At 46.0% G+C, this 21,417-nt stretch overlaps 3 protein-coding genes, 1 non-coding gene and 1 pseudogene across 4 annotated transcripts; all 5 read left to right on the top strand.

Annotated features, from left to right (window-relative positions):
• The first annotated feature begins 926 nt into the window (after nucleotides 1–926).
• LOC100216931 (uncharacterized) lies at nucleotides 927–2,500 on the top strand. The gene is made up of 5 exons (NM_001366947.1): nucleotides 927–1,465; nucleotides 1,561–1,715; nucleotides 1,859–1,925; nucleotides 2,073–2,124; nucleotides 2,259–2,500. Exons 1-5 carry the CDS (start codon nucleotides 1,048–1,050, stop codon nucleotides 2,341–2,343), a joined length of 777 nt encoding a protein of 258 aa, NP_001353876.1. The 5' UTR covers nucleotides 927–1,047; the 3' UTR covers nucleotides 2,344–2,500.
• Nucleotides 2,501–2,837: 337 nt separating this feature from the next.
• On the top strand, nucleotides 2,838–2,910 carry LOC111591010 (uncharacterized; annotated as a pseudogene).
• A 246-nt stretch (nucleotides 2,911–3,156) lies between these two features.
• On the top strand, nucleotides 3,157–3,252 carry LOC111591024 (small nucleolar RNA R64/Z200 family). The gene has a single exon (XR_004856788.1). It is a non-coding gene; the product is annotated as a small nucleolar RNA R64/Z200 family (small nucleolar RNA).
• Nucleotides 3,253–11,446: 8,194 nt separating this feature from the next.
• Nucleotides 11,447–12,372, top strand: LOC100282364 (nitrilase-associated protein). The gene is made up of 2 exons (NM_001155276.2): nucleotides 11,447–11,819; nucleotides 11,944–12,372. The coding sequence occupies exons 1-2, from the start codon at nucleotides 11,532–11,534 to the stop codon at nucleotides 12,025–12,027; spliced, it is 372 nt and encodes a 123-aa protein (NP_001148748.1). The 5' UTR covers nucleotides 11,447–11,531; the 3' UTR covers nucleotides 12,028–12,372.
• A 3,816-nt stretch (nucleotides 12,373–16,188) lies between these two features.
• Nucleotides 16,189–18,297, top strand: LOC732775 (beta-carotene hydroxylase). The gene is made up of 6 exons (NM_001112395.2): nucleotides 16,189–16,697; nucleotides 16,841–16,900; nucleotides 17,018–17,224; nucleotides 17,375–17,500; nucleotides 17,707–17,763; nucleotides 17,846–18,297. Exons 1-6 carry the CDS (start codon nucleotides 16,287–16,289, stop codon nucleotides 17,912–17,914), a joined length of 930 nt encoding a protein of 309 aa, NP_001105865.2. The 5' UTR covers nucleotides 16,189–16,286; the 3' UTR covers nucleotides 17,915–18,297.
• Nucleotides 18,298–21,417: the final 3,120 nt, after the last annotated feature.

The raw sequence follows: 21,417 nt of genomic DNA, 5'->3' as shown, positions 1-21,417 counted from the left end.
TGTCGGTCATCGGTCCCCCGGCCCGGAGTAGCTAGTTGCCCATGCGGCCATTCCATTGGTCATACGATGCCACCCGCTGGATTCATGTTTCGAACATGCTCTAATTCACGAGCGCTTGGCAGTTCCACGACATTCTTGCGCAGGCAGAGAGGCAACAGCGTTTCGTATCGTTCGTTGCTATGGTTCGTCCAATCAAGTTCGGAAAACCCATGAACGTGTGATGATGACCAGTGTCAAACAAGAAGCGTGCTAGTTGTAGTAGAGCTGCTCTTCGTAGACTCAGCTCAGGCCTCGCATGCTAATCGCTATTATTACCGTGTGCTCCATGTGTGTGTCTGTCCTGTTTCCACGACAGTTCAATCGACCGGCAGTATTTCTGCATGTGTTATGGAACCATTGCGCATGCGTTTATGGAAAAAAGGAACGCGACCGATGGTTCTACAGAGAATATTGACGAGAGACTGGGAAATACGTACAATGCCAGCTTTCTCTCGCATGTGCCTTCGTGAAACTTTGAGTTGAATCTTTGAACGCCAACCCCATTTCTTTCTGAATAAATAAATCAAGATTAAAACTTGGAATCAGTTCTCTTTGTTTGCGTACCACTTGGTCGGTCCAGTTGGAGTGTAAATAAATAAAACTCTAATGTACGTGGACCTGGACCTGGACCTGTGGACCATCGCTGGAGACTCACCAAGCAAGTAGCCCAACTTGCGTTCCAGTCCATGTACTTCCACGTGATCGTGATCGTGATCGGGCCCACACATCTACGACTCGATCGCACTCATGACCCAACAGGCCAACATGAGTTTTTTCCCCGTATATCCATGGACCTTAACTGAGTAAACGGGCTCCTAAAGAGGCCCAGTATCACGTTTTTTTTTATTTTCATCCCAGTTAATCATAGCCGCACGTTTGATGGTCACGCTCCGGTCACTCCTTGTCCCTGAGTCCTGTTCAAGAATCAAGACAAACTGGCAACGAGAAACTAGCGGATTTCCTGAATCCTGAGTTCCTCACCGGCGAGGCGAGCACGGAAAAAATCGCATGGCCTTGCAGCACGCAGGTCCAGCTAGCTCTACGCTGACCACCGGCCGTCATGGCAGGAGCGCCGCAGCCGTCCTCCGTAGGCCACCGACGGGTTCTAGCAGCCGTTTGAGGGCGCATGCGCAGAAACCCGTCGCCGGATCCCGTTCCCGTGGCGCGGGAGCCGAGACCGCGACGTCCCCCTCATCCTCCCGCTCGGAGAACGCCGTCCTCAAGGCCGCCTGGTACGGCTCCGAGCTCCTCGGCATCGCCGCGTCGCTTCTCCGGCCCGCGCCGTCGTCGCCTCAGGAGGGGGATGCTGGCGGTGGCGGTGACGCAGAGGGCGAAGCGGCGGCGGTGGCGGGGGCCCTGGACCTGGACCACGCGGGAGTGGCCGAGGCCATTAAGGCGGACTTCGCGCGGTCGTACTTCGTCACAGGTCTCAATCTTCTCCAATGAACTGTCACGGGTACGTGCTTGATTAATTATCTGAGAACGGAACGCGTGCCGTGTGCGTTCCGGCTCGTTTCGTAGGGAATCTCACGCTGAGAGCTTACGAGGAGGACTGCGAGTTCGCCGACCCGGCGGGCTCGTTCAGAGGCCTGCGGCGGTTCAAACGGAACTGCACTAATTTTGGGTCTCTGCTCGAGAAATCGAACATGAAGCTCACTAAATGGGAGGACCTGGAGGTACGTGCGAACCACACTCTCCAGCAACAGAAGTCTATAACTTTGTAATTTGAAACACCGAGATGTGTCAACCATTGGTGGTAAAAACAAATGAACAAAAACCGACTGATGTGTGTGCCGCTGCTCGATGCATCCGGTTGCAGGACAAGTCGATCGGGCACTGGCGTTTCAGCTGTGTCATGTCGTTCCCCTGGAGGCCTATTCTGTCAGGTGATTCCAGTTTTGTTGAAGTGAGCCAAACCAGGGCTTGATCCCTGCTGGTCCATTCATGTTGTTGCTCACCTCAGTTCGCCGGCTGTTTTATGCGTATTTTGCTCGGGCCCTGACACGGTGTTTACTGTCGTCCTGCTGTTTCAGCAACCGGGTACACGGAATACTATTTCGATGCTGAATCGGGGAAGGTGTGCAGGTACTGAAAACTTATATGCACTCGTGTTCAGCGATCCTAGGGTCACGAACATCCAAGCATATTTGTGGCTAGCCACTCGATAGATGTTCTACATGCGTATGTGGCGAGGACTGACAGCCCCTGTTGTCATCCAGGCACGTCGAAAATTGGAACGTTCCAAAGATGGCGCTCCTTCGGCAGATTTTCAGGCCGAGCCGATGGGTCTGGGAGAAGCGTTAAAGCCTGCAGTGGCCGTTGTTTTATGTTCCAAACCAAAATGCATGTGCGTGTACGTACTAGATATGTAAAAGTACACTCAGAAGAATAACTCGTATATATACTAGCAGTATATAAAATGTGGATTTACAAAAAAACAAAAAATAAGAGTTATCGTATACATGCAAGGCCCACCGCGGCCCATATTCAGGAACTTTCGGCCGTATTTCTTCATGTGCTCGGCCCTTTTTACACAGACAGGGGCTCCTAGGGTTTCTTCTCTCCACGTCTTTATAAGCAGAAGCTATGGAGCGGCGAGGCGTGGTCGTTGGCTCGTTGCGGCGCTGGCTGCGTACTTCAATGGCGGCTGTCTCTCTTTGTTTTGTTTCGTTTTCACTCCAAGCTGCCGAGGAGATAATTAATCTCCCCCTTTCGATTTTTGTTCGGTGGAATTTGTATGCCTCTCTTCACAGTTTTTGCATTTTTTGGTTTCCTCTGTCTGCTGTAATGGCGTTCATGGTCAGATGATTAGATCATAACTGCAACAAAATGATCTATGATCTGATTACTAGTTTTAAGTCTCTGATGACCTCTCCACTGCCATTGCTAATGCTTCTGTTGCTGTCGTTTTTTCGTTTCCGTTTTATTTTTGTTGTCTGAATTCGCGTTGGATGTGATGAAGAAAAGATTGGTCCGTGTTTCTGATTTTCAGTGACTGATAGCCATCCATATTTTCCTTCTGATCCCATGCAGAAGTGCTCGCCTTCAATTGATAGGTTTTTCTCCTTATGTGCTTCACTCGGAATGTTTACGCCATTTCGATTGCGAATTGCGGGCGATTTGTGGTGATGAATTATGAACACACTTCGCATGTCAGACTTTGGAGATGTTTCTGGCATCAATGAGAAGATCATTCATATAACTGAGCAATGCAGACGTAACTCGCAAAAAACTAAAACAGAACCAAGTTTTTTTTGGTGACGGATATTTACATGCCTTTTGAATTTAAATATTTCTAGTTTGCAGTAAACAAACGAATGGGTGTGCTATCCGTTAAACGAGCAATGCTTTATCTGATTGAGCTCGATTGGGTTATTGCTGTATCTTCACACCCGCTGGTTGGCGGCAGCAGGTTGGCATTTTGGAGTTGGAGTTCTCATGTAGGCGGCTACCAATAACTCCGTGTTGAATCTGAATGTGTCTGACTCAATCCATCTGTTGCTCTCGTTTTTCGTTTATGTTTTCTTTTTGTTGTCTGCATCTGCGCTGGATGTGATGAAGGAAAGATTGGTCCGTGTTTCTGATTTTAAGTGACTGACAACCATCTCTATTTTCCTTCTGATCCCAAGCAGTAGTTCTCGTCTTCAGTTGATTTGTTTCCTCCTCTTCGATTGCCATGTGAGGTTTTTTCTTCGCCTTCGTTCAGACTGAATTTGAATATTTATATGCTGTGCAATGCAGATGTAACTCGCAAAAAAAACGAAAACGGATATTTACATGTTTTAGACTGAATATGAATATTTCTAGCTAGCACTAAACAAACGAATGGATGTGCAATCAGTTAACGAGCAATGCTTTATCTGATTGAGCTCGATGAGGTAATTGCTTGATCTTCATACCCGCTGGCATACCGAGTAAGGTTGCGTATGCGAGTTCTCATGTGGGCGGCTATCAATGTCACCGTGGTGATTGGTGCGGACACCGTTGAACGATAGGCTGTCTGAAATCGTGCATTCTCAAATCAAAGCAGTCTGATGTTTGAACCAGACCATCGACACATGACGGTGGGTCATCCGCGCGAGCTTTTTGCGATTATGATACGCCCAACGCGTGACTTCGCCAGTCTGGTATGCCGAATCGCGTCCTCACCAGAATGGTACTGACATCGTCGTTCGCCTTCTGTTTTGGTCTCCGTAGCTTCATCCTCGGATTAAGGCCTAGTAATAACTCGTTGCGGACACTTGTGCCCTTGCCGTTGTGCCTCGTTCTCCTCTCGAGCCTTCTCAGCCTGTAGTTCTTAGCGCTGTCGCCGTCGCCGCCATGACTCCGCCACCGCATCCCACTTTCCACGTGACGAGCTCGGCCTGCCATCCGGTCCCTGGCGTCGCCTCCTCCGGTCTGTATTCATCTGCATCAGGCTCTGTTCCGGCGATGTGGTGCCCGGATTCGTCGTCGCCGCATCAGCTCTTGAGCTCCCTGCTTTTGGCCTGAGGTCCATGTAAGTAGTAGAGTTGGAGGATGAATTAGCGGCGGAGTGGCCAGAATCTCCACGTGAACCTTGTCCAGAGGACTTCATTTCCCTTGCAGAGCACATAGAAACCTTTTGGGGCATCGAGTACGACTCAGATAATATGCCTAGTTTCTCTGATTAGGGGGTAGTTCAGGTTATGTGATGAGTTATGTCATGAACCATGTTTATGTATCAGCTATGAACCAAGTTATGTCATGAACCATGTTTATGTCTAGTGTATTAGCTGTGACTAGTTTGTATCAGCAAAACTGAGTTCATGTATGTGCTTGTGACATGAGTAAAACTGAGTTTGTATCAGCTGTGACTGTGAGCAAACTGTGTTGATGTATGTGCTGTGACTGTCGAGCAGTTTGGACAGTCGACTTGATGTATGTGCTCAAAGTGACAGTGTATCAGCTGTGACTGTCGAGCAGTTTGGACAGTCAGAAAAGTTTTATTCAGTCAATGAGTAAACTGTCCAAACTGCTCGAAGTTTGCTGTGATAAAGGAGTCACATGAATAAAACTGTCGACTGTCCAAACTGTCGACATGAGTAAACTTCAAGCAGTTTGTAACTCAAACAAATAACAGAGCACACACTAGTTCACAAACAGCACAAGCAAACGAGTTTATGCAGGTTCACAAACATCCAGTTTCACAAACTCCAGTTCACACATCCAGTTACACAAACACCAGTTCACACATCCAGTTTCACAAACACCAGTTCACACATCCAGTTACACGTACTTGGAAAGGACACTGCCCAGTTACACATACATTAGACCACATCAAATCGCTCAGTTCACACTAGGATTGGGGACTGCTGATGTACTGCCAACTTCTTTTGGAATCCATGCTTCAGTGGTGTTCCTTCTAGGCTTCCTTGTCCTAAAAAAAAGACATGTGAGAGTTGTTTTAATCAATTTAAAATAAAAGAAATAATTTGTAGTTCCTTGCCTTTTTCTTTGTTCCATTGAGCACACACTTTGGGCTATTCTTCCTATGTCCTAATTCACCGCAATTTGGGCACTTGAATTTGCCTCTAATCAGTTTCCTTTCCTTCTCTGTTTCACCAACCTTTGGTTTCTTTTTGCTACCACCTTCAAGGATTCCCCGAATTCTATTTTTCCTTTGCCGTCCAACCGCTCTTTTCCCTAAAGGAGCATGCATTTCCTCGAACATGGCTGCCTTAGGCCAAAAAGACTTGTCTCCTAGTTGTTCTATCATTCTTTCATAAGCCTTCCTGAACTTTTGAACTGAAAAGTATTCGTCCACGAAGTCCTCCATCCTCACATCTTTAAATTGTTGCGCTATTATGACCACTAGACCATGCTGACACGGTTTGCCTGTGTGCTGCCATTCTAGGCAAGAACAGTAATGTTGGTCTGCCTTCACTATGTGTCTTGAATGGATGTTGTTAATGTCTCGAACCTCAGCTGAATAGTGGTCACCTTTGACAAGTGACAGGTGCCCTAGACCCCGAGTCCTTGCCTTCAAAACATTTATCACACTTGGTAGAATCTTCCCAGGTAGCCTGTCACCTATCCTCCTACGCCTAAAAAAAAGTTCCATGACCATCACCCTAATCTTGTCTGCAAGTTCACAAACTGGTAGGTCCTTGAAGTCTTTGATCCAGTTGTTGAATACCTCAGCGATATTGTTTGTGATGTAGTCACACTTGATGGCTTGGTTGAAACAGCTTCTGTACCACAGCAACCCATGCCAGTCTTCGAGCCATTTGTGCACCTCAGGGATTGCTGCAACATTGGCATAATGGTGTTCAAACACCTCAGGTCTGTAGGCCCGTGCTGCAGGGTACATGTGCTCGGATCCACCAAAATGTTTGACATAGTTCTGCATTAAATGCCTAAAACATTCCCTCTTCTCAGCATTAGGGAACACATGTTCCACAGCAGCAGTCAACCCTTTGCAAGCGTCGGAGCAAACCGCAAGTATAGGAAGGTCTCCAATAGCTTTTCGTAGTTGTGTCATGAACCAAGTCCAACTATCTTTGGTTTCAGACTCAAAAAACCCAAATGCAAGAGGATACATCCAATTGTGCCCATCAACACTAGTAGCTGAAGGTAAATGACCATTCCATCGACCATTCAATGCAGTTGAGTCCACACTGATATATGGTCTGCATCCCTCACGAAATCCTTGAAGGCATGGGCCAAAAGCACAAAAGAACCTGCTAAAAAATATCTTGCCATCCTCAACACGGACATCAATATCAATAACTGAATCTGGCATTTTCTCCAATACAGCTTCTTTCCATCTGAGTAAAAGTTGGAAGCTGTCCTCCCAACATCCATACAACTCACGCAAAGCTTTCTCTTTTCCCTTCCATACAGTATCATAAGCAATGGTACAATTGTTCAAGTCTTGTAAGATTGTTTGCAACTCTTTTGCACCCATATGTGGCTTCTTCGAAAGGATTGGAAGTGCCAAAGATGCAACCCAACTACTTGTGGGTGTAGTTGTCTTCCTCCGACCGCTAGAGGTACAAGTGTGTTTATCAACAATTGCCGTGACCTGCACCAAAAATTAATCATCAAACATTTACAAGTAATCGATCAAAGCAAAGGCAACTACTTACAATGATCGTTGCTAATCCTATGACTTCAGGCCTTGCATGAATTCGCCATGGACAATCACCTCCTTTACAGTAACCTCTATACCGGAAAGGGGCACTTGATTCAATGCCTAACTCGAATTCGTTGTTTATTGCATACTGCCTCATAGCAATCCGAAATTCTTTCATATCCTTATACAGACTGCCAATCTTCATTATAGGATTTCTCCTATCAGAAACTAGAATTCTCTGATCTGGGAACAGGTCTTCACAAGGCATTGCGGCGTCCACATTGATGTTTTGACTCCCATCATTAACGGAAGACCTTCCTGCAAATGCTTCTTCCCTTTCTCTTGGCTCCCTATCATCCTCATCTGTTAAACCTAATCTACCAAACATACCAATCTCTAAAGGAACTTCTTGTTGTCCTTCCTCGTCCCATCTTGGCTCGATTTCTATTGCATCCCAATCAATTTGAAACTCCTGTGTCACAAAATTTTTTAACCAACTTCGTCTCAGGGACATTGACAGCTACGAATGACACAAAATCCATATGCCTATACTAAAAACCAGAGATGTACTGCAAACCATACCTCAGGAACAGGCTCATTGACAGTCGGCGCCAATGACTGCTTCGACGGCGGCGACGGTGTACTCAGGGGAGGTGGGAGGAGGAGCAGAGGGCGACCAACCAGGGCCGGCAGCTCCATCCCAACCACAGACGACACCCGAGGCAGGGGTTCTACCGTGCCCTGGAACTCTTCTGGTGGGGAAGTCTCCAATGGGGGCGGAGTGCCTCCCATTGCTCGACGCCGGCGACCGGGCTCTGCGCGGCGCGACGGTGCGGATCTGACGCCCGCTGAGAACGACGACAAGCTGGACCTGAGCGCTCGACTGAGAAGGGGCAAAACGGGAATACAACGTATACGAACTGACTCACGGGCGTCATTATGCCAAAAGGAAGAGGAAGTGTTGTTCGGAGTACCAATCTGGCGAGAGTGCTGATCGGGATACCGATCTGGCGAAGAAGCAGCTTCGGGGTATTATAATGGCAAATTTCTCCATCCGCGCATACGCCCTACCAGGCATAACTCAGTACGACAGGTCACCACACATGAGTCTGAACGCATAGTAGGGGTTTTTAGGTCTGTTAGATTAATACTCCAAAAAACCAACCTCATTAGACTTTATTTGGATACTATATTATTTATCTCAATACAGATGAATTCGTATGGGTTGCATTATTAACCGTATAATCCACTACCGCTCCTCGACAACACACAATGTTATACTATTTCCAATAATCTTTTCACATTGTGGTTTCACCCTCAACCTTATAAAACAATGTTGGCTTAACGCGAACTGAGAACTGTTGCCAACATCCGACCTATCCTCTTGCAAGGTAGTGTTGTTGTCTTTAACATGATGATCGGCCTTTTCTCTACATAAAAAATATTGAAACTAGATAATGTCTAATGCTTCTAGTTTTTTCTCTGGTTTTTAAATTAATTTTAAGTTTCTAGTTCTAATAAAATTACGGTTTATTCTAAAATATAATTAATTTATTGTAAATCAGAAAATGAAAAATTAGTGACATTTTGTTCCTAAAATTAAGACGTTATCTACGAGTTAAGTGATGAATATACAAGAGATTCAAGTCTGTTGCAAGTCAAACTATGTTAACATTTACCAAAATTATAGAAAAGGTAGATAACACATGCGACATCAAATTGGTGTCATTGAGAATGCAAAAGTATTTTTACATTTTTGATGTGATGTGTTAATACTCTTCTGTAATTTTTTTCTTTAAAACTTATATAGTTAGACTTAGAATAAAGTTGGATTCCTTGTTATTTACTTATTTAGAAATAAATGTTGAAAATTAGTCTGAAAGGTAACTTAAAAGTTGAAAAATGTAATGTACGTTTTTGGGAAACAAATGAACAAAAGTAAGGTCTCCCACACCATTTCACTTGATTAAATAATTAAGCTGTCTTAAAATAAAATGATTATTTCTGGTTGGAGTGTTTGAGCTAAAAACAAGAACCCACATATTGCCAGATATACTCGTTATTCAATTTTCGCCATGTTTTTACCTGATTGTTCTTATTTTTCCTGTTTTAAATATTTGATATCATATATGACCATTGCTGTTCACTGGTTAACACCCCAAAAAACGTCATCCATCTAGGTGTGGATTTTACACTATAAAATTTAATGATGAGATTATATTAAGCTAAGACTCCATTCATTATCAAACTAAAATTAATTAAATAAACAATTAAATCATGAACCATTACCATCCATATATCCATCCATGATATCAGGTATACCAAATGCTAGAGTAATATGAAATTCGTCGAGTGATCAGAATTTTTTCCATAAAATGCGTGCCTCATTTCTTTGTTCTAAATCCAAGCGAATCCTAACAGAAATCTATCTTAAATAGCATATTTATTAGGTTAAATATTCTAAAAAAGTCTTATAACTAGGTCAACCATTCCACTCGGAAAGGGTTATAGGTTATAGAAGGGACGTGTGTTTTATTTATCTATTTGGGGTTGTCAAAAGGACACATCACGATTAAATTATTTTTAAGGGCTAGTTTGGAACCCATTTTCTAAAAAGATTTGTATTTTTCTATGGAAAATTAGTTTATTTTCTCTTTAAAAAATGAAAATCTTTTGGAAAATGTGGTTGCCAAACTAGCCCTAAACCGTTGTATTTTAAACTTGGGTCAAGAACCCTTGTTACTCATTCAATTCAGATATTCATTGTGAATATATTACTCCCTTTGTTACAAAATAAATTTTGATTTAACCTTTTAATTAATTAATACAATAATTAATGTATTTGTTATATATATGTGTGTGTTTAGGTTTATTATCATTCATTTGAATCTAGACATAGAAGTCAAGAGCTAAAGTGACTAATATTATGGAATGGACAGAGTACTTCTCTGTTCTCTGCTGATAAATAAATATCGGTATAAACAGACGCGGTGGCAAAACAAGGTTAGGTTTAGATTTGGCTGTGATGGGAGAGGTGTGGGCCGGGCCCGGAAATGCTACAGGCCTGAAGCTTGCGAGTTGCGACCACCACCACCATTGTTCAACTGTCGCACATTCCGTTCTGGCAAGCAATCTTTCTGTTGTCCGGCTGAAATCAGTGGTCACTTTCAGACTTCAGTCTCAAGCTTTGGGTGCCCTTCGTTATACATATATCGTAAGACCACATAACACGTAACTACGCCATCTGGACTCCTAATGAGCGGTTTTCAAGCCTGTAATCGCAAGGATTTTTTTCCTTGAAAGCTTATTCGCAAGGATTTGATAGCACATGCAGGCAAGCTCCTGTTGTCAGTTGCAGCGCAAGTTTATGAAGGCATCAGCAGGCTACTCATAAACATTACTGAAAGACGAGGCAATTAGACGCGGGTTTAAACATCAATGGCCTATCTAAGTAGGGTAAGTTAGCTCTCTGAAGAGTTGCTGTCCAGTCACACTAGCTAGTCACAAATCATAATACTTGTGATTTGGACATGCGTACTGTTCGCGATTCAATATTATGGTTTAGTTTAGTCTCTGTCTTTGGTGGTGTACGCTCAGCTAATCAACTCAGTGCACTGTTCAGAAATAGTTTCTGTTGTCAAGACCATGCACCAACCGAGCGGAACTGCAGCGTTTTACTAGGAACTAATGGTTGTGGCCAAGGGTTTCTACCAACCTTTTTTTTCATTTCACTTTTTCAATTGTTAGTGCTTCCTTGTTAATATTTATAACATCAAATAAACACATTATGCAAATATGCCATGTCATACGATGTATCTAATGATTGTAGCCATAAAATAGAGTCATAAATATTGATGGCCTTTCTCTACAAATTCGATCAAACTTTGGCATGAATTCGCTTCCCTAACCTGACATCTATGGGAACATCGAGTATGGCAGATCCAAATGCTTTTTTATTCGTGAATATAATACTTATAACAAGATCCAAAGAGAAAGCCAAACACTGCCGACACTGATCACAGTGATTTCGGACATATATACATACTAGCAACGACGACTCCTGAACTGATTTACCCCCCTTTATTTTGCGACCAAATTCGCCTTTTGTTCGAGAACGCATAGGAAGATTGCGCGTCAATTCATCCACAAGAGAAGAAGCTACTCATGCCTTTCTGCACGCATCTTGATGCCTCACACCGCATGTGGTTGTTGACCCATCGATATTGCCGGGTCGTGTGATGTGTCCAGTGTGCTCCACGATCGCTATCGAGCTCTAGTAATAAGTAGCCGATACTCCCACCCCAACCTGGCACACTAGCAGAGAGTGGAGGACCAGACCACAAGCTCATCGCAGCAGCACCTGCAAGCCACAGACTGATCTGAAGTCTGAACAAAGATGAGTCGAGGAGGCAGCAGCGGTGGTGGCCGAAGCTCTCTCAGCTACCTCTTCGAGCCGGAGGAAACCGTCCTGTATCGCACTCGCACGAGCAACCAGGAAACCGAGAAGGCTCCGGATACCAACAGCGGATGCGTCAAGCAGGACGACGACGAGAAGAAGACGGTCGGAACCGAAGCAGTTCATTCTCCTCCCAAGAGGGAGGTCTCCAACCCGATACTCTCGTCTCACAAACCTCCCTGCAACATCTACCATACCGGCCAGTTAAGCTCCGGGCTTCTTATCACTGTGAGTAGTAATACGACGACTTCCATTTTTTCATATAAACATCTGCGTGCAGCTGCATGTGTTGAGATGATTGATTATTATATGTTCGCTAGCTCCTTATTGCTGTGCGTGCTTGTGTTTTTAGGACCGGCCTTCGACGAGGGTGCGCTGTGCACCAGGAGGGGCGTCGTCGCTCGGGTTTCTGTTCGGTGAGGAGCATGAGAAATAACAGACGGTCTCAGTCTAAAATCTAGAAGACGGTTTGCCCCGCATGCGTATGCCAAAATGAACATCATGGAATGACTGCTTGTGAGACGAGAGTATCGGGTTTCATAGAGTGCCTGTAGAGCATGTATATGCTATGCTATGCTATGTCTGCTTGTGTTTGGACAGTCAGCTGTGTTCTGCTTTTTACAACGTGTGTATGTATATTTATGCATCTTCGTATTTTTTTTGGCCACGCAGGATTGGAAGGGTGTTTGCAAATGTTTGATGTAAAATTGTTGCTGTCCACACATAAGTCATATTTATATGGGCAACTGAATGGGTATTTATAAAAGCTATACTACTCTCCTGTCTTGTGTCTTGAGTCACAGATAAGTGATACTTTATTTGCATGCAGTTATTCAATCTAAACTATGACCATATAGTAGATTGTTCGCTCCCCACCACCCTATTTTCGATGCTACGGTTTTCATGTTTTATATGCTCCACGAATGCAAACAAAACAAAATTGGACGTTGCTTTGATTCAATTTTTTCATCACTGAATAAATACATGCAACGAGGGGGGGGGGGGGGGGGGGGGGCTCAAATATAAACTACTTAGCAAACCATAGGTTTCATGCATGCCAGTTCCTACGTGGCACTGAACCTCCTTTCTCTGTTTGTATGTCCCCACTTAGGCGTGAGTAATCTAATCTTATCGCGAATGAGAAATAAAATTCTCTTTTGTTTTTATCGCCAATGCCATTCGAAATTTCGAATGAAGTAAGAGGCTGAGCGTGAGCAAGTAGAAGAGGACAAGGTTTAACCAATTAAACTAGTCGGGATCTTCATGTGAATTTTAGCATATACACAATTTTGATAACTTCCTCCTAAAAAACAAAAGGGCACAAAAATATATTTAAAGCGGTTATGTGACTTTTGATACTGAGGTTTTTTATTTTAATGTAGTAGAGAAATAAGAGATGAGATCATGGGAATAAGTAAGTTGTTTGAGCAGCTCCAAAAGAAGTTCTAAACTAACCCAAAGATCAATATTAGAGAATAAACCGTGTTTTCGTCACTCCAACAGCTCCCTCCTTCTCTCCCAAAAATCTTCGCCTCTCACATCTATGCTCTCCCCTTCTCATATGTCCTCAAACCGAGTGTCCGTGTTTGTCTCCCGTGTTTTTTATTTGACGCGCGCGTGGTCTTCGTGTGGTGGTGGCGGGGTTCGGAACTAGAGCACGGCGGCGTGCGACACTGGAGCATCGATTTCCCCCTGGAGCTTTTGTGTGCAACAAGTTTCTGCCGTGAGTTGAGATGACAACGGGTATATACCCATCGAATAGTATCATTCTATATCTGTATCCATAAAAAATCTTCTATCCATCGGATTATCCATATATGCTCGCGAGTATAAAATCTTACCCATACCCGCACTCGTGCGGGTAATTTACTCGTCGGGTAATCCATAACCGCTAATAAAATCTTAAATTCCAATATACTAATCACTCAAAATATTAAATGAACATACAAAAACAAGTTTACCTTTACATATAACAAATCATATGATTATATAACTTGGTATCTAGACAAATGATAGTCAGAGAAGGGTTTTATATTAGTTAAGATGGACTCTATTAGATGGTTATAATGGTATTGATGCTGCTATATTTTTACCAATGTGTAGAATGGTATGGGTAGTACCAACTCATACTCGTACATGTCTAACAATAGTACAGGTTCTTGCCTATTAACATACCCGCGGGTAGAGAAATCATAATGTATCCGTCTTCGTATCGAGTAAAAACCGTCAGATATTCGGGTATCCATTGCCATCTCTAGGTGTGGCATGCTGCACATGCACGACAAAGAGAATGGCCCGTGTAAGAAGCCCATACACATACGCCAATTGCACCAGATGGAAGTGTTATTTCTTTTTAATGTGGTCCAATTTTTAGCTTGTTAGCATTTGTTTAATGGAGCTGTTAGAGTATACATGTTAAGAACTCCTCTAAGATTTTTTAGCATGTCCCGGTAATTATTTTTTGGGAGAAATATCTTAGCATACGTTCTGGAGTTGCTCTAAGAGTTAGTCTACCCATCTTTACCGCGAAAGTCTAGGGTAAGAGTGCAAATGATTATGAATAGAAACGAGATGGGAAATTCTCGTACCGTTCCGTTTTGAATACTATCTTTTCACGACTGTTTTCGAATTATTCGGGACCGGTTAGAAATGGTACGAAAACGATTTAGCTAGTTTTCCGACCGTTTTCGTATTTTTCGTTTTCGATTCGTGATGATGCCATTTTTACTGTTTTTATATAATGAAATACATCTAGTATATAATTTATTCAAGTTACAGACTTTTGTTGTGTTGAAGTGAATGAATAAGAGAAAAAACAAAAGTTATAATTTCTCTAACTAATATGAATGATGAAAAAGAGTTGTTTGTGTATTTTTATATCTTAAAAATTAGGCAATGCATCACTTTATTATGTTTTGTGTAAACTACAAAATATTTATCTTTCCGACTAGAGTTTATCGTTCCCGATCGTTTTCGGTATTGCGAACGTTGGTTTTCGTTTTTGTCCCGGTCAAAAAATATGAAAATAAAAACAATTTAGCTTTTTTTATCGATTTCGACCATTTTCATCCCTACTAAATAATTTTCATGCTTTTTTTAGTACACTGGGCTCATCATGGGCCAAACGGCAGTGTCTCGGTCGTCCTTCCTAACCCGTGCCGCCGATGAACTAGTGGGTCGAACTATAGGCCCACTGGGCTAGATTAGTTTGCGCCGGCGCCGCAGCTTCTCTTCATTTGTTTCGTATCGTCGAATGTGTGGTAGATGTGGACAGCTCATAGTTGAGGCCTATGACTATGATTACCAAAACCTCAGCTGATGCCGAATTGCCAGTCGCATCGCATTATTATTCGATGCATACAGGAAAAGAGAATGACGGTGACAGAAGAGCAGGGGAGGATCTCCATCACCGTCCGGTCGTCTGCTTCTGTCCGGAGTTTTTTTTTTCATCCTCCTTTCCTTTTGTTCGCCCGTGCACTTTTTTCCCAGCAACAACGGGCAACGGTCACAACCCTCCGTCGTGGTCTTTCCTCGTCAAGTGGAGAAGGGAAGGGCGGGGGAGGTGAGAGCGTGTCGCCGCCTTCGGCCACACACAGGCGATCCCACTGTACACGGTAGGCGGTACAAAACTACAAACGCGCCTCGTGCATATGCACTCGTGCATATGCGTTGTCTTTAATTTGTATCGGCTTATATTAATTTTACAATGTTTTGTAGATGCAGCAATTCGAACAATCGAATTTAATCTAAAACTGAACAGACAGATGATTACTACGTGCAAAATTGACAAACTAAATCGAGTGTGCGTAATAGAGATGACAATGGGTAAAAACCCGCTGGGTATTACTTACCCAAACCCATACCCGCGAAGAAATAATACGTCCGCTAAAAAACTCATACCCATAACGGGTATAAAATTTTGCCCAAACCCATACCCATGCAGGTTTCGGGTACCCAACGGATTTCTCATACCCACTAACATCAACATAAAAAATAATTCATCATGTAAATGACAATCAATACATTAATAAGCTAGCATAAAAGGAACAAGTGATAACTAATTTTAGCTTAAAATTTGTTACATGGAGTTTATTTCAATTAGAACATATTCAATTAATAATATTATGAGACATATTTATAAGGAATGTTGATTTTCAGGCGGGTTTTAAAAACCAATGGGTTTGCGAGTATGGGTAGTGGAAGAACAAATCCATGCCCACGTACCTGTTGGGTTTCCAGTTGAACCCATTAACAAACTCATGGGTACAGAAATTAACACAAACTCATACCCTAATAGAGAAAAATCCACCGGGTTTCGGGTAGCGGGTACCCATTGCCATCTCTAGTGCGTAACATGGAAAACTGTTATTGACTCCAGTGGGATTCAACAACGTGCGACAGATCACACAGGTCACTGCGTACTACAGTAAAATGCACAAACATGGACCGTTGTGACTTGTGAGAACTGAGAACCACATTGCATTTTTCTGATTCCGCCACCGCCACCGCTTTCTTCCTCCCCGCAAAGCGAGCCTCTGGGAGACTCGAGGTCTTAAATAGTGTGCACCTGGTCTCCTCTTCCTTCCCCTCCTGTTCTGTCCATCTCTACCGTTCCATTCCAATTCCATCCCCGGAAAGCGCAAGCCGCGGGAGAGCGGCCGGCGTACGTACCACGAGGACCGCCAGCCGAGGGCCATGGCCGCCGGTCTGTCCGGCGCCGCGATGACCAGCTTCGTCGCCAAGAACCCGCTGCTGGCGGCCGCGGCGCGCCGCAGGGCGCTGCCTCCCCTCGCCGGGCGCGCCCTGCCGTTCTCGCCGCTCACCACCGCCAGGGCCCCGCGCCGCCGCGGGCTCGGGACCGTCACGTGCTTCGTGCCGCAGGACACGGAGCACCCGGCGGCGGCGGCACCGGCCCCGGTCGCTCCCGTGCCGGAGACGGCGCTGGACGAGGAGGCCAGGGCCGCGGCGGCGCGGCGCGTCGCGGAGAGGAAGGCGCGGAAGCGGTCCGAGCGGCGTACCTACCTGGTGGCCGCCGTGATGTCCAGCCTCGGGGTCACGTCCATGGCCGTCGCCGCCGTGTACTATCGCTTCAGCTGGCAAATGGAGGTACAGGAACTTTCTACTGATTGCCTTTTTTTTATTTGCTATGGGTAGAGTTGTTCCAGTAGTACGTGGCCATGACGTGGCCGCGAGTGTGCCAGTGGTTGAAGCGCAATGCTGGGAATTTTACGCCTTTCCATGAACTGCAGGGCGGCGCGGTCCCGGTGAGCGAGATGTTCGGCACGTTTGCGCTCTCCGTCGGCGCGGCGGTACGCGGCGCTGCGCTCCTCGGCAGCTCTAGCTCCAACCTTTTTTTCCCCCCTTTCCTGACGCGAAAGGCGAAACTGGGCTGATTTCCCTGGGCGCGTCCGTGCGTGTGCGTGCAGGTCGGGATGGAGTTCTGGGCGCGGTGGGCGCACCGGGCGCTGTGGCACGCCTCCCTGTGGCACATGCACGAGTCGCACCACCGGCCGCGCGAGGGCCCATTCGAGCTCAACGACGTGTTCGCCATCGTCAACGCCGTGCCGGCCATCTCCCTCCTCGCCTACGGCTTCTTCCACCGCGGCCTCGTGCCCGGCCTATGCTTCGGCGCGGTAAGCTAGCCACGTACAGTATCTCGGTGTGTTGTGTGTCTGGTTAGTTGGTTGGCTGGCTGGACCCAGCTGTTGCCTGGTAGGCAGGGTGGCTGGCGTCAGCCACGTATCCGACTGTGATCTCACCCTCCACGTGTCTTCCTCCCACAGGGCCTCGGGATTACGCTGTTCGGCATGGCCTACATGTTCGTCCACGACGGCCTGGTCCACCGCCGCTTTCCGGTCGGCCCCATCGCCAACGTGCCCTACTTCCGCCGAGTGGCTGCCGCTCACAAGGTACGCACGGACGACGGCGACGAGAGGCCAGCTAGCGACCCCTCGCTCACCACCTCCTCATCCTTCTCGAAGCTTCTGTAGCGTGCATTCTACTGTGCTAGCTGTACTTTCCACTTGCCAGTACCGACTTGAGCTGATTTTTTACGCCCTTTTTCTGCGCCCCTGTGGCTGGCTGGGCCTGGGCTCCTCGGCGACGTCGCGAGCAGATACACCACATGGACAAGTTTGAGGGCGTCCCGTATGGGCTGTTCCTGGGACCAAAGGTGAGCGAGCGAGTGGTGCCCCTTCGTTTGTCCTCACCTTTTCTGTGATCCGCTCTGTGGTCACTCGTGGCTGTGGTTTCAGGAGCTGGAGGAGGTCGGTGGCCTGGACGAGCTGGAAAAGGAGCTCGCGCGAATCGGCCGGACCATCTGATGGATTCGTCCGGATTCCGGCGCGGCGATCTCCGCTCCGCTCCGTGATTCCGGCGCAGCCTCATGGTTGGGGAGCCGACGACCAGAACCTCCAGAAGGGATTTGGTTTGGATGCGCGAGCCTAGATCTTGACCTGCATTTCGGATGGTCTGTGGAGGCACAGCTCGTACCTGGAGATGTCTAGTGCCATGGAATTACTTTTCTTTTCTTTTTTTCCTGACATTTTCACGCCGGCGTCTTTATTTGTGAAGACGTCGCACGTTCGGGCCCCTGTATTACTGTTCTTATGGCTAGGATTCTGTATATAACTTGTAGGGACATGTTATGAACCACCAGCTCAATGAAGCTAAAAATTCGGTGGTTGGAAACAGCGCTGAAAAATCAGAAGCTCCTCCTTTCACATTCAGAGGCGCTGGCGCAACGAGGGCACGACGACCAACGTTACACAATAGTTCCATTAGCCTTAACTTAAAGTTGTAGCCACGTAGAGGGAGAAGAAGGCGATGCAAACAGTCCTTAAAAAAAACAACGATGATGCAAACAGTCTCGCGGTGCAAGTAGTAGAAGAGGATATCTTATGTTAACCCAAATGCATGTAATTTGCTAATTTCTCCCTTTACCTTGCTGCTTTTCTGCTCATTACTTGATCAGCTATATGGAGGAATAAAATATTTTCTTTCAATACATATCATGCTGCTCACACAGTGATATTCGAAATAGAAGACAAGAATAGAGAGACCGATGAAATTAGTACATTGGTGGTAGGGCTCGACGAAATAATCGCGGCTCGTTCGACTCGTGATTGGCTCGGATCGATTTTTTTCACAAACTTACTGAAATCCTATTTTGGGTTGTTAACGAGCCAGCTCAACGAGCTATCACATTTCAACAAATACATTTATGCATCAATTGATGAACATGTTTAGGGCCAGACCCCACACCTCAGGCGGTGGCATGGGCTGCCTCGCGGGTTCTAATAGATAAAACCAAATATAGGGTGAAAGTATTGAAAGAGAAATGTGCCCTTGGGCCATTTCTAAGTATTTTGGTGATTTAGTGTCCAACACAAGTGCCTAAGTGTAAAATGGTGGACAAAGTACAAATCAAGGATAAATGTATGTTTCTCAGACTTAGTACATTGTTTTAGAGACTAATGTATTGTGTCTAAGTGCTGGAAACAGGAAAAATCGAATTGGAAATGAAATGGCTTCGTTCAGCCAAAGTCTGCTCAGTCTGGGAGCACCGGACTGTCTGGTGGTGCACCGGACAGTGTCTGGTGCGCCAGGCTGGCTCGAGCGAACTGGCCGCTCTCGGGAATTTACCGGCGACGTACGGCTATAATTCACCGGACTGTCCGGTGAGCCAACGGTCGGCCGGGCCAACGGTCGGCCGCGCAATCTGTGCGGGACACGTGGCTGAGCCAACGGCTAGAAGGGGGCACCGGACTGTCCGGTGTGCACCGGACATGTTGAAAGGGAAATGTGCCCTTGGGCCATTTCTAAGTATTTTGGTGATTTAGTGTCCAACACAAGTGCCTAAGTGTAAAATGGTGGACAAAGTACAAAACAAGGATAAAGGTATGTTTCTCAGACTTAGTACATTGTTTTAGAGACTAATGTATTGTGTCTAAGTGCTGGAAATAGGAAAAATCGAATTGGAATTGACTTGGCTCGAGCAGCCAAGACTCTGCTCAGTCTGGGAGCACCGGACTGTCCGGTGGTGCACCGGACAGTGTCCGGTGCGCCCGGCTGGCTCGAGCAAACTGGCCGCTCTCGGGAATTCACCGGCGACGTACGACTATAATTCACCGGACTGTCCGGTGTGCACCGGACTGTCCGATGAGCCAACGGTCGGCCGGGCCAACGGTCGGTCGCGCGATCTGCGCGGGACACGTGGCCGAGCCAACGGCTAGAAGGGGGCACCGGACTGTCCGGTGTGCACCGGACATGTCCGGTGCGCCAACGGCTCCAAGGCTGCCAACGGTCGGCTTTGCCATAGAAGGAAAGAAATCGGGCACCGGGCACTGTCCGGTGCGCTAGACGACAGAAGGCAAGAATTGCCTTCCCAGATTGCTCTCAACGGCTCCTAGCTGTCTTGGGGCTATAAAAGGGACCCCTAGGCGCATGGAGGAGATCATCAAGCATTCTCAAAGCATTCCTAAGCACTAAGACACCGATTCCGCGCCTTTGATTCTTTGCGATAGCAATTAGAGCTCTAGTTGAGTTGTGAACTCATTGAGTTGTGTTGTGAGCTCTTGTTGCGACTTGTGTGCGTGGTGTTGCTGTGATTTCTTGTCTTGAGTGTGTTGTTAATCCCTCCCTTGCTCCGTACTTCTTTGTGAACTTCAAGTGTAAGGGCGAGAGGCTCCAAAGTGTGGAGATTCCTCGCAAACGGGATATAGTAAAGCAAGCAAAACACCGTGGTATTCAAGTTGGTCTTTGGACCGCTTGAGAGGGGTTGATTGCAACCCTCGTCCGTTGGGACGCCACAACGTGGAGTAGGCAAGCGTTGGTCTTGGCCGAACCACGGGATAAACCACTGTGCCATCTCTGTGATTGATCTCTTGTGGTTATTATGTTTTGTTGAGACTTCTCTCTAGCCACTTGGCATTATTGTGCTAACGTCTAACCAAGTTTTGTGGCTTAAATTTAAAGTTTTATAGGATCACCTATTCACCCCCCCTCTAGGTGCTCTCAATTGGTATCGGAGCCGTTCTCTTCAAGAAAGGGACTAGCCGCCCGAAGAGATGGATCCTAAGGGGAAGGGAATCGTGATCAACGACAAGGAGAAGGAGTCCTTCGTCAATGAGACGAAAGATGACAAGCCTACCGACTCGGGCTCGGGCCACAGACGCAAAGATGGGAAGAAGAAGAAGACAAGACGCATCAAGGAGATCGTCTACTACGACGACAGCGATGAGTCCACTTCTTCCAAAAAGGACAACGACGACAACGACTGCGAGAGAAGGAAACCGGTTAATTCAAACTTTTCTTTTGACTACTCTCGTATTCCGCAAAGTACAAATGCTCATTTATTATCCATTCCACTTGGTAAACCCCCTCACTTTGATGGAGAGGACTACGGATTTTGGAGTCACAAAATGCGTAGTCATTTGTTCTCTCTCCATCCAAGCATATGGGAGATAGTTGAGAATGGAATGCATTTTGATAGTAGTGATAGTCCCATGTTTATCAATGAGCAAATTCACAAAAATGCACAAGCTACCACTCTTCTTCTAGCCTCATTGTGCAGGGATGAGTACCATAAGGTGAGCGGCTTGGACAATGCCAAGCAAATTTGGGACACCCTCAAGATCTCTCATGAGGGGAATGATGTCACAATGCTCACCAAGATGGAGTTGGTGGAAGGCGAACTCGGGAGATTCGCTATGATAAGGGGAGAAGAGCCAACTCAAACGTACAACTGGCTAAAGACCCTTGTCAACAAGATAAGAAGCTATGGAAGCACGCGATGGACGGACCACGACGTCGTCCGCCTAATGCT

The sequence above is a fragment of the Zea mays genome, chromosome 2, assembly GCF_902167145.1.
Source record: "Zea mays cultivar B73 chromosome 2, Zm-B73-REFERENCE-NAM-5.0, whole genome shotgun sequence".
Classification (NCBI taxonomy): Eukaryota; Viridiplantae; Streptophyta; class Magnoliopsida; order Poales; family Poaceae; genus Zea; species Zea mays.
Note: the sequence above shows the minus strand (reverse complement) of the source record. Positions and strands in the feature narration are given on the sequence as shown.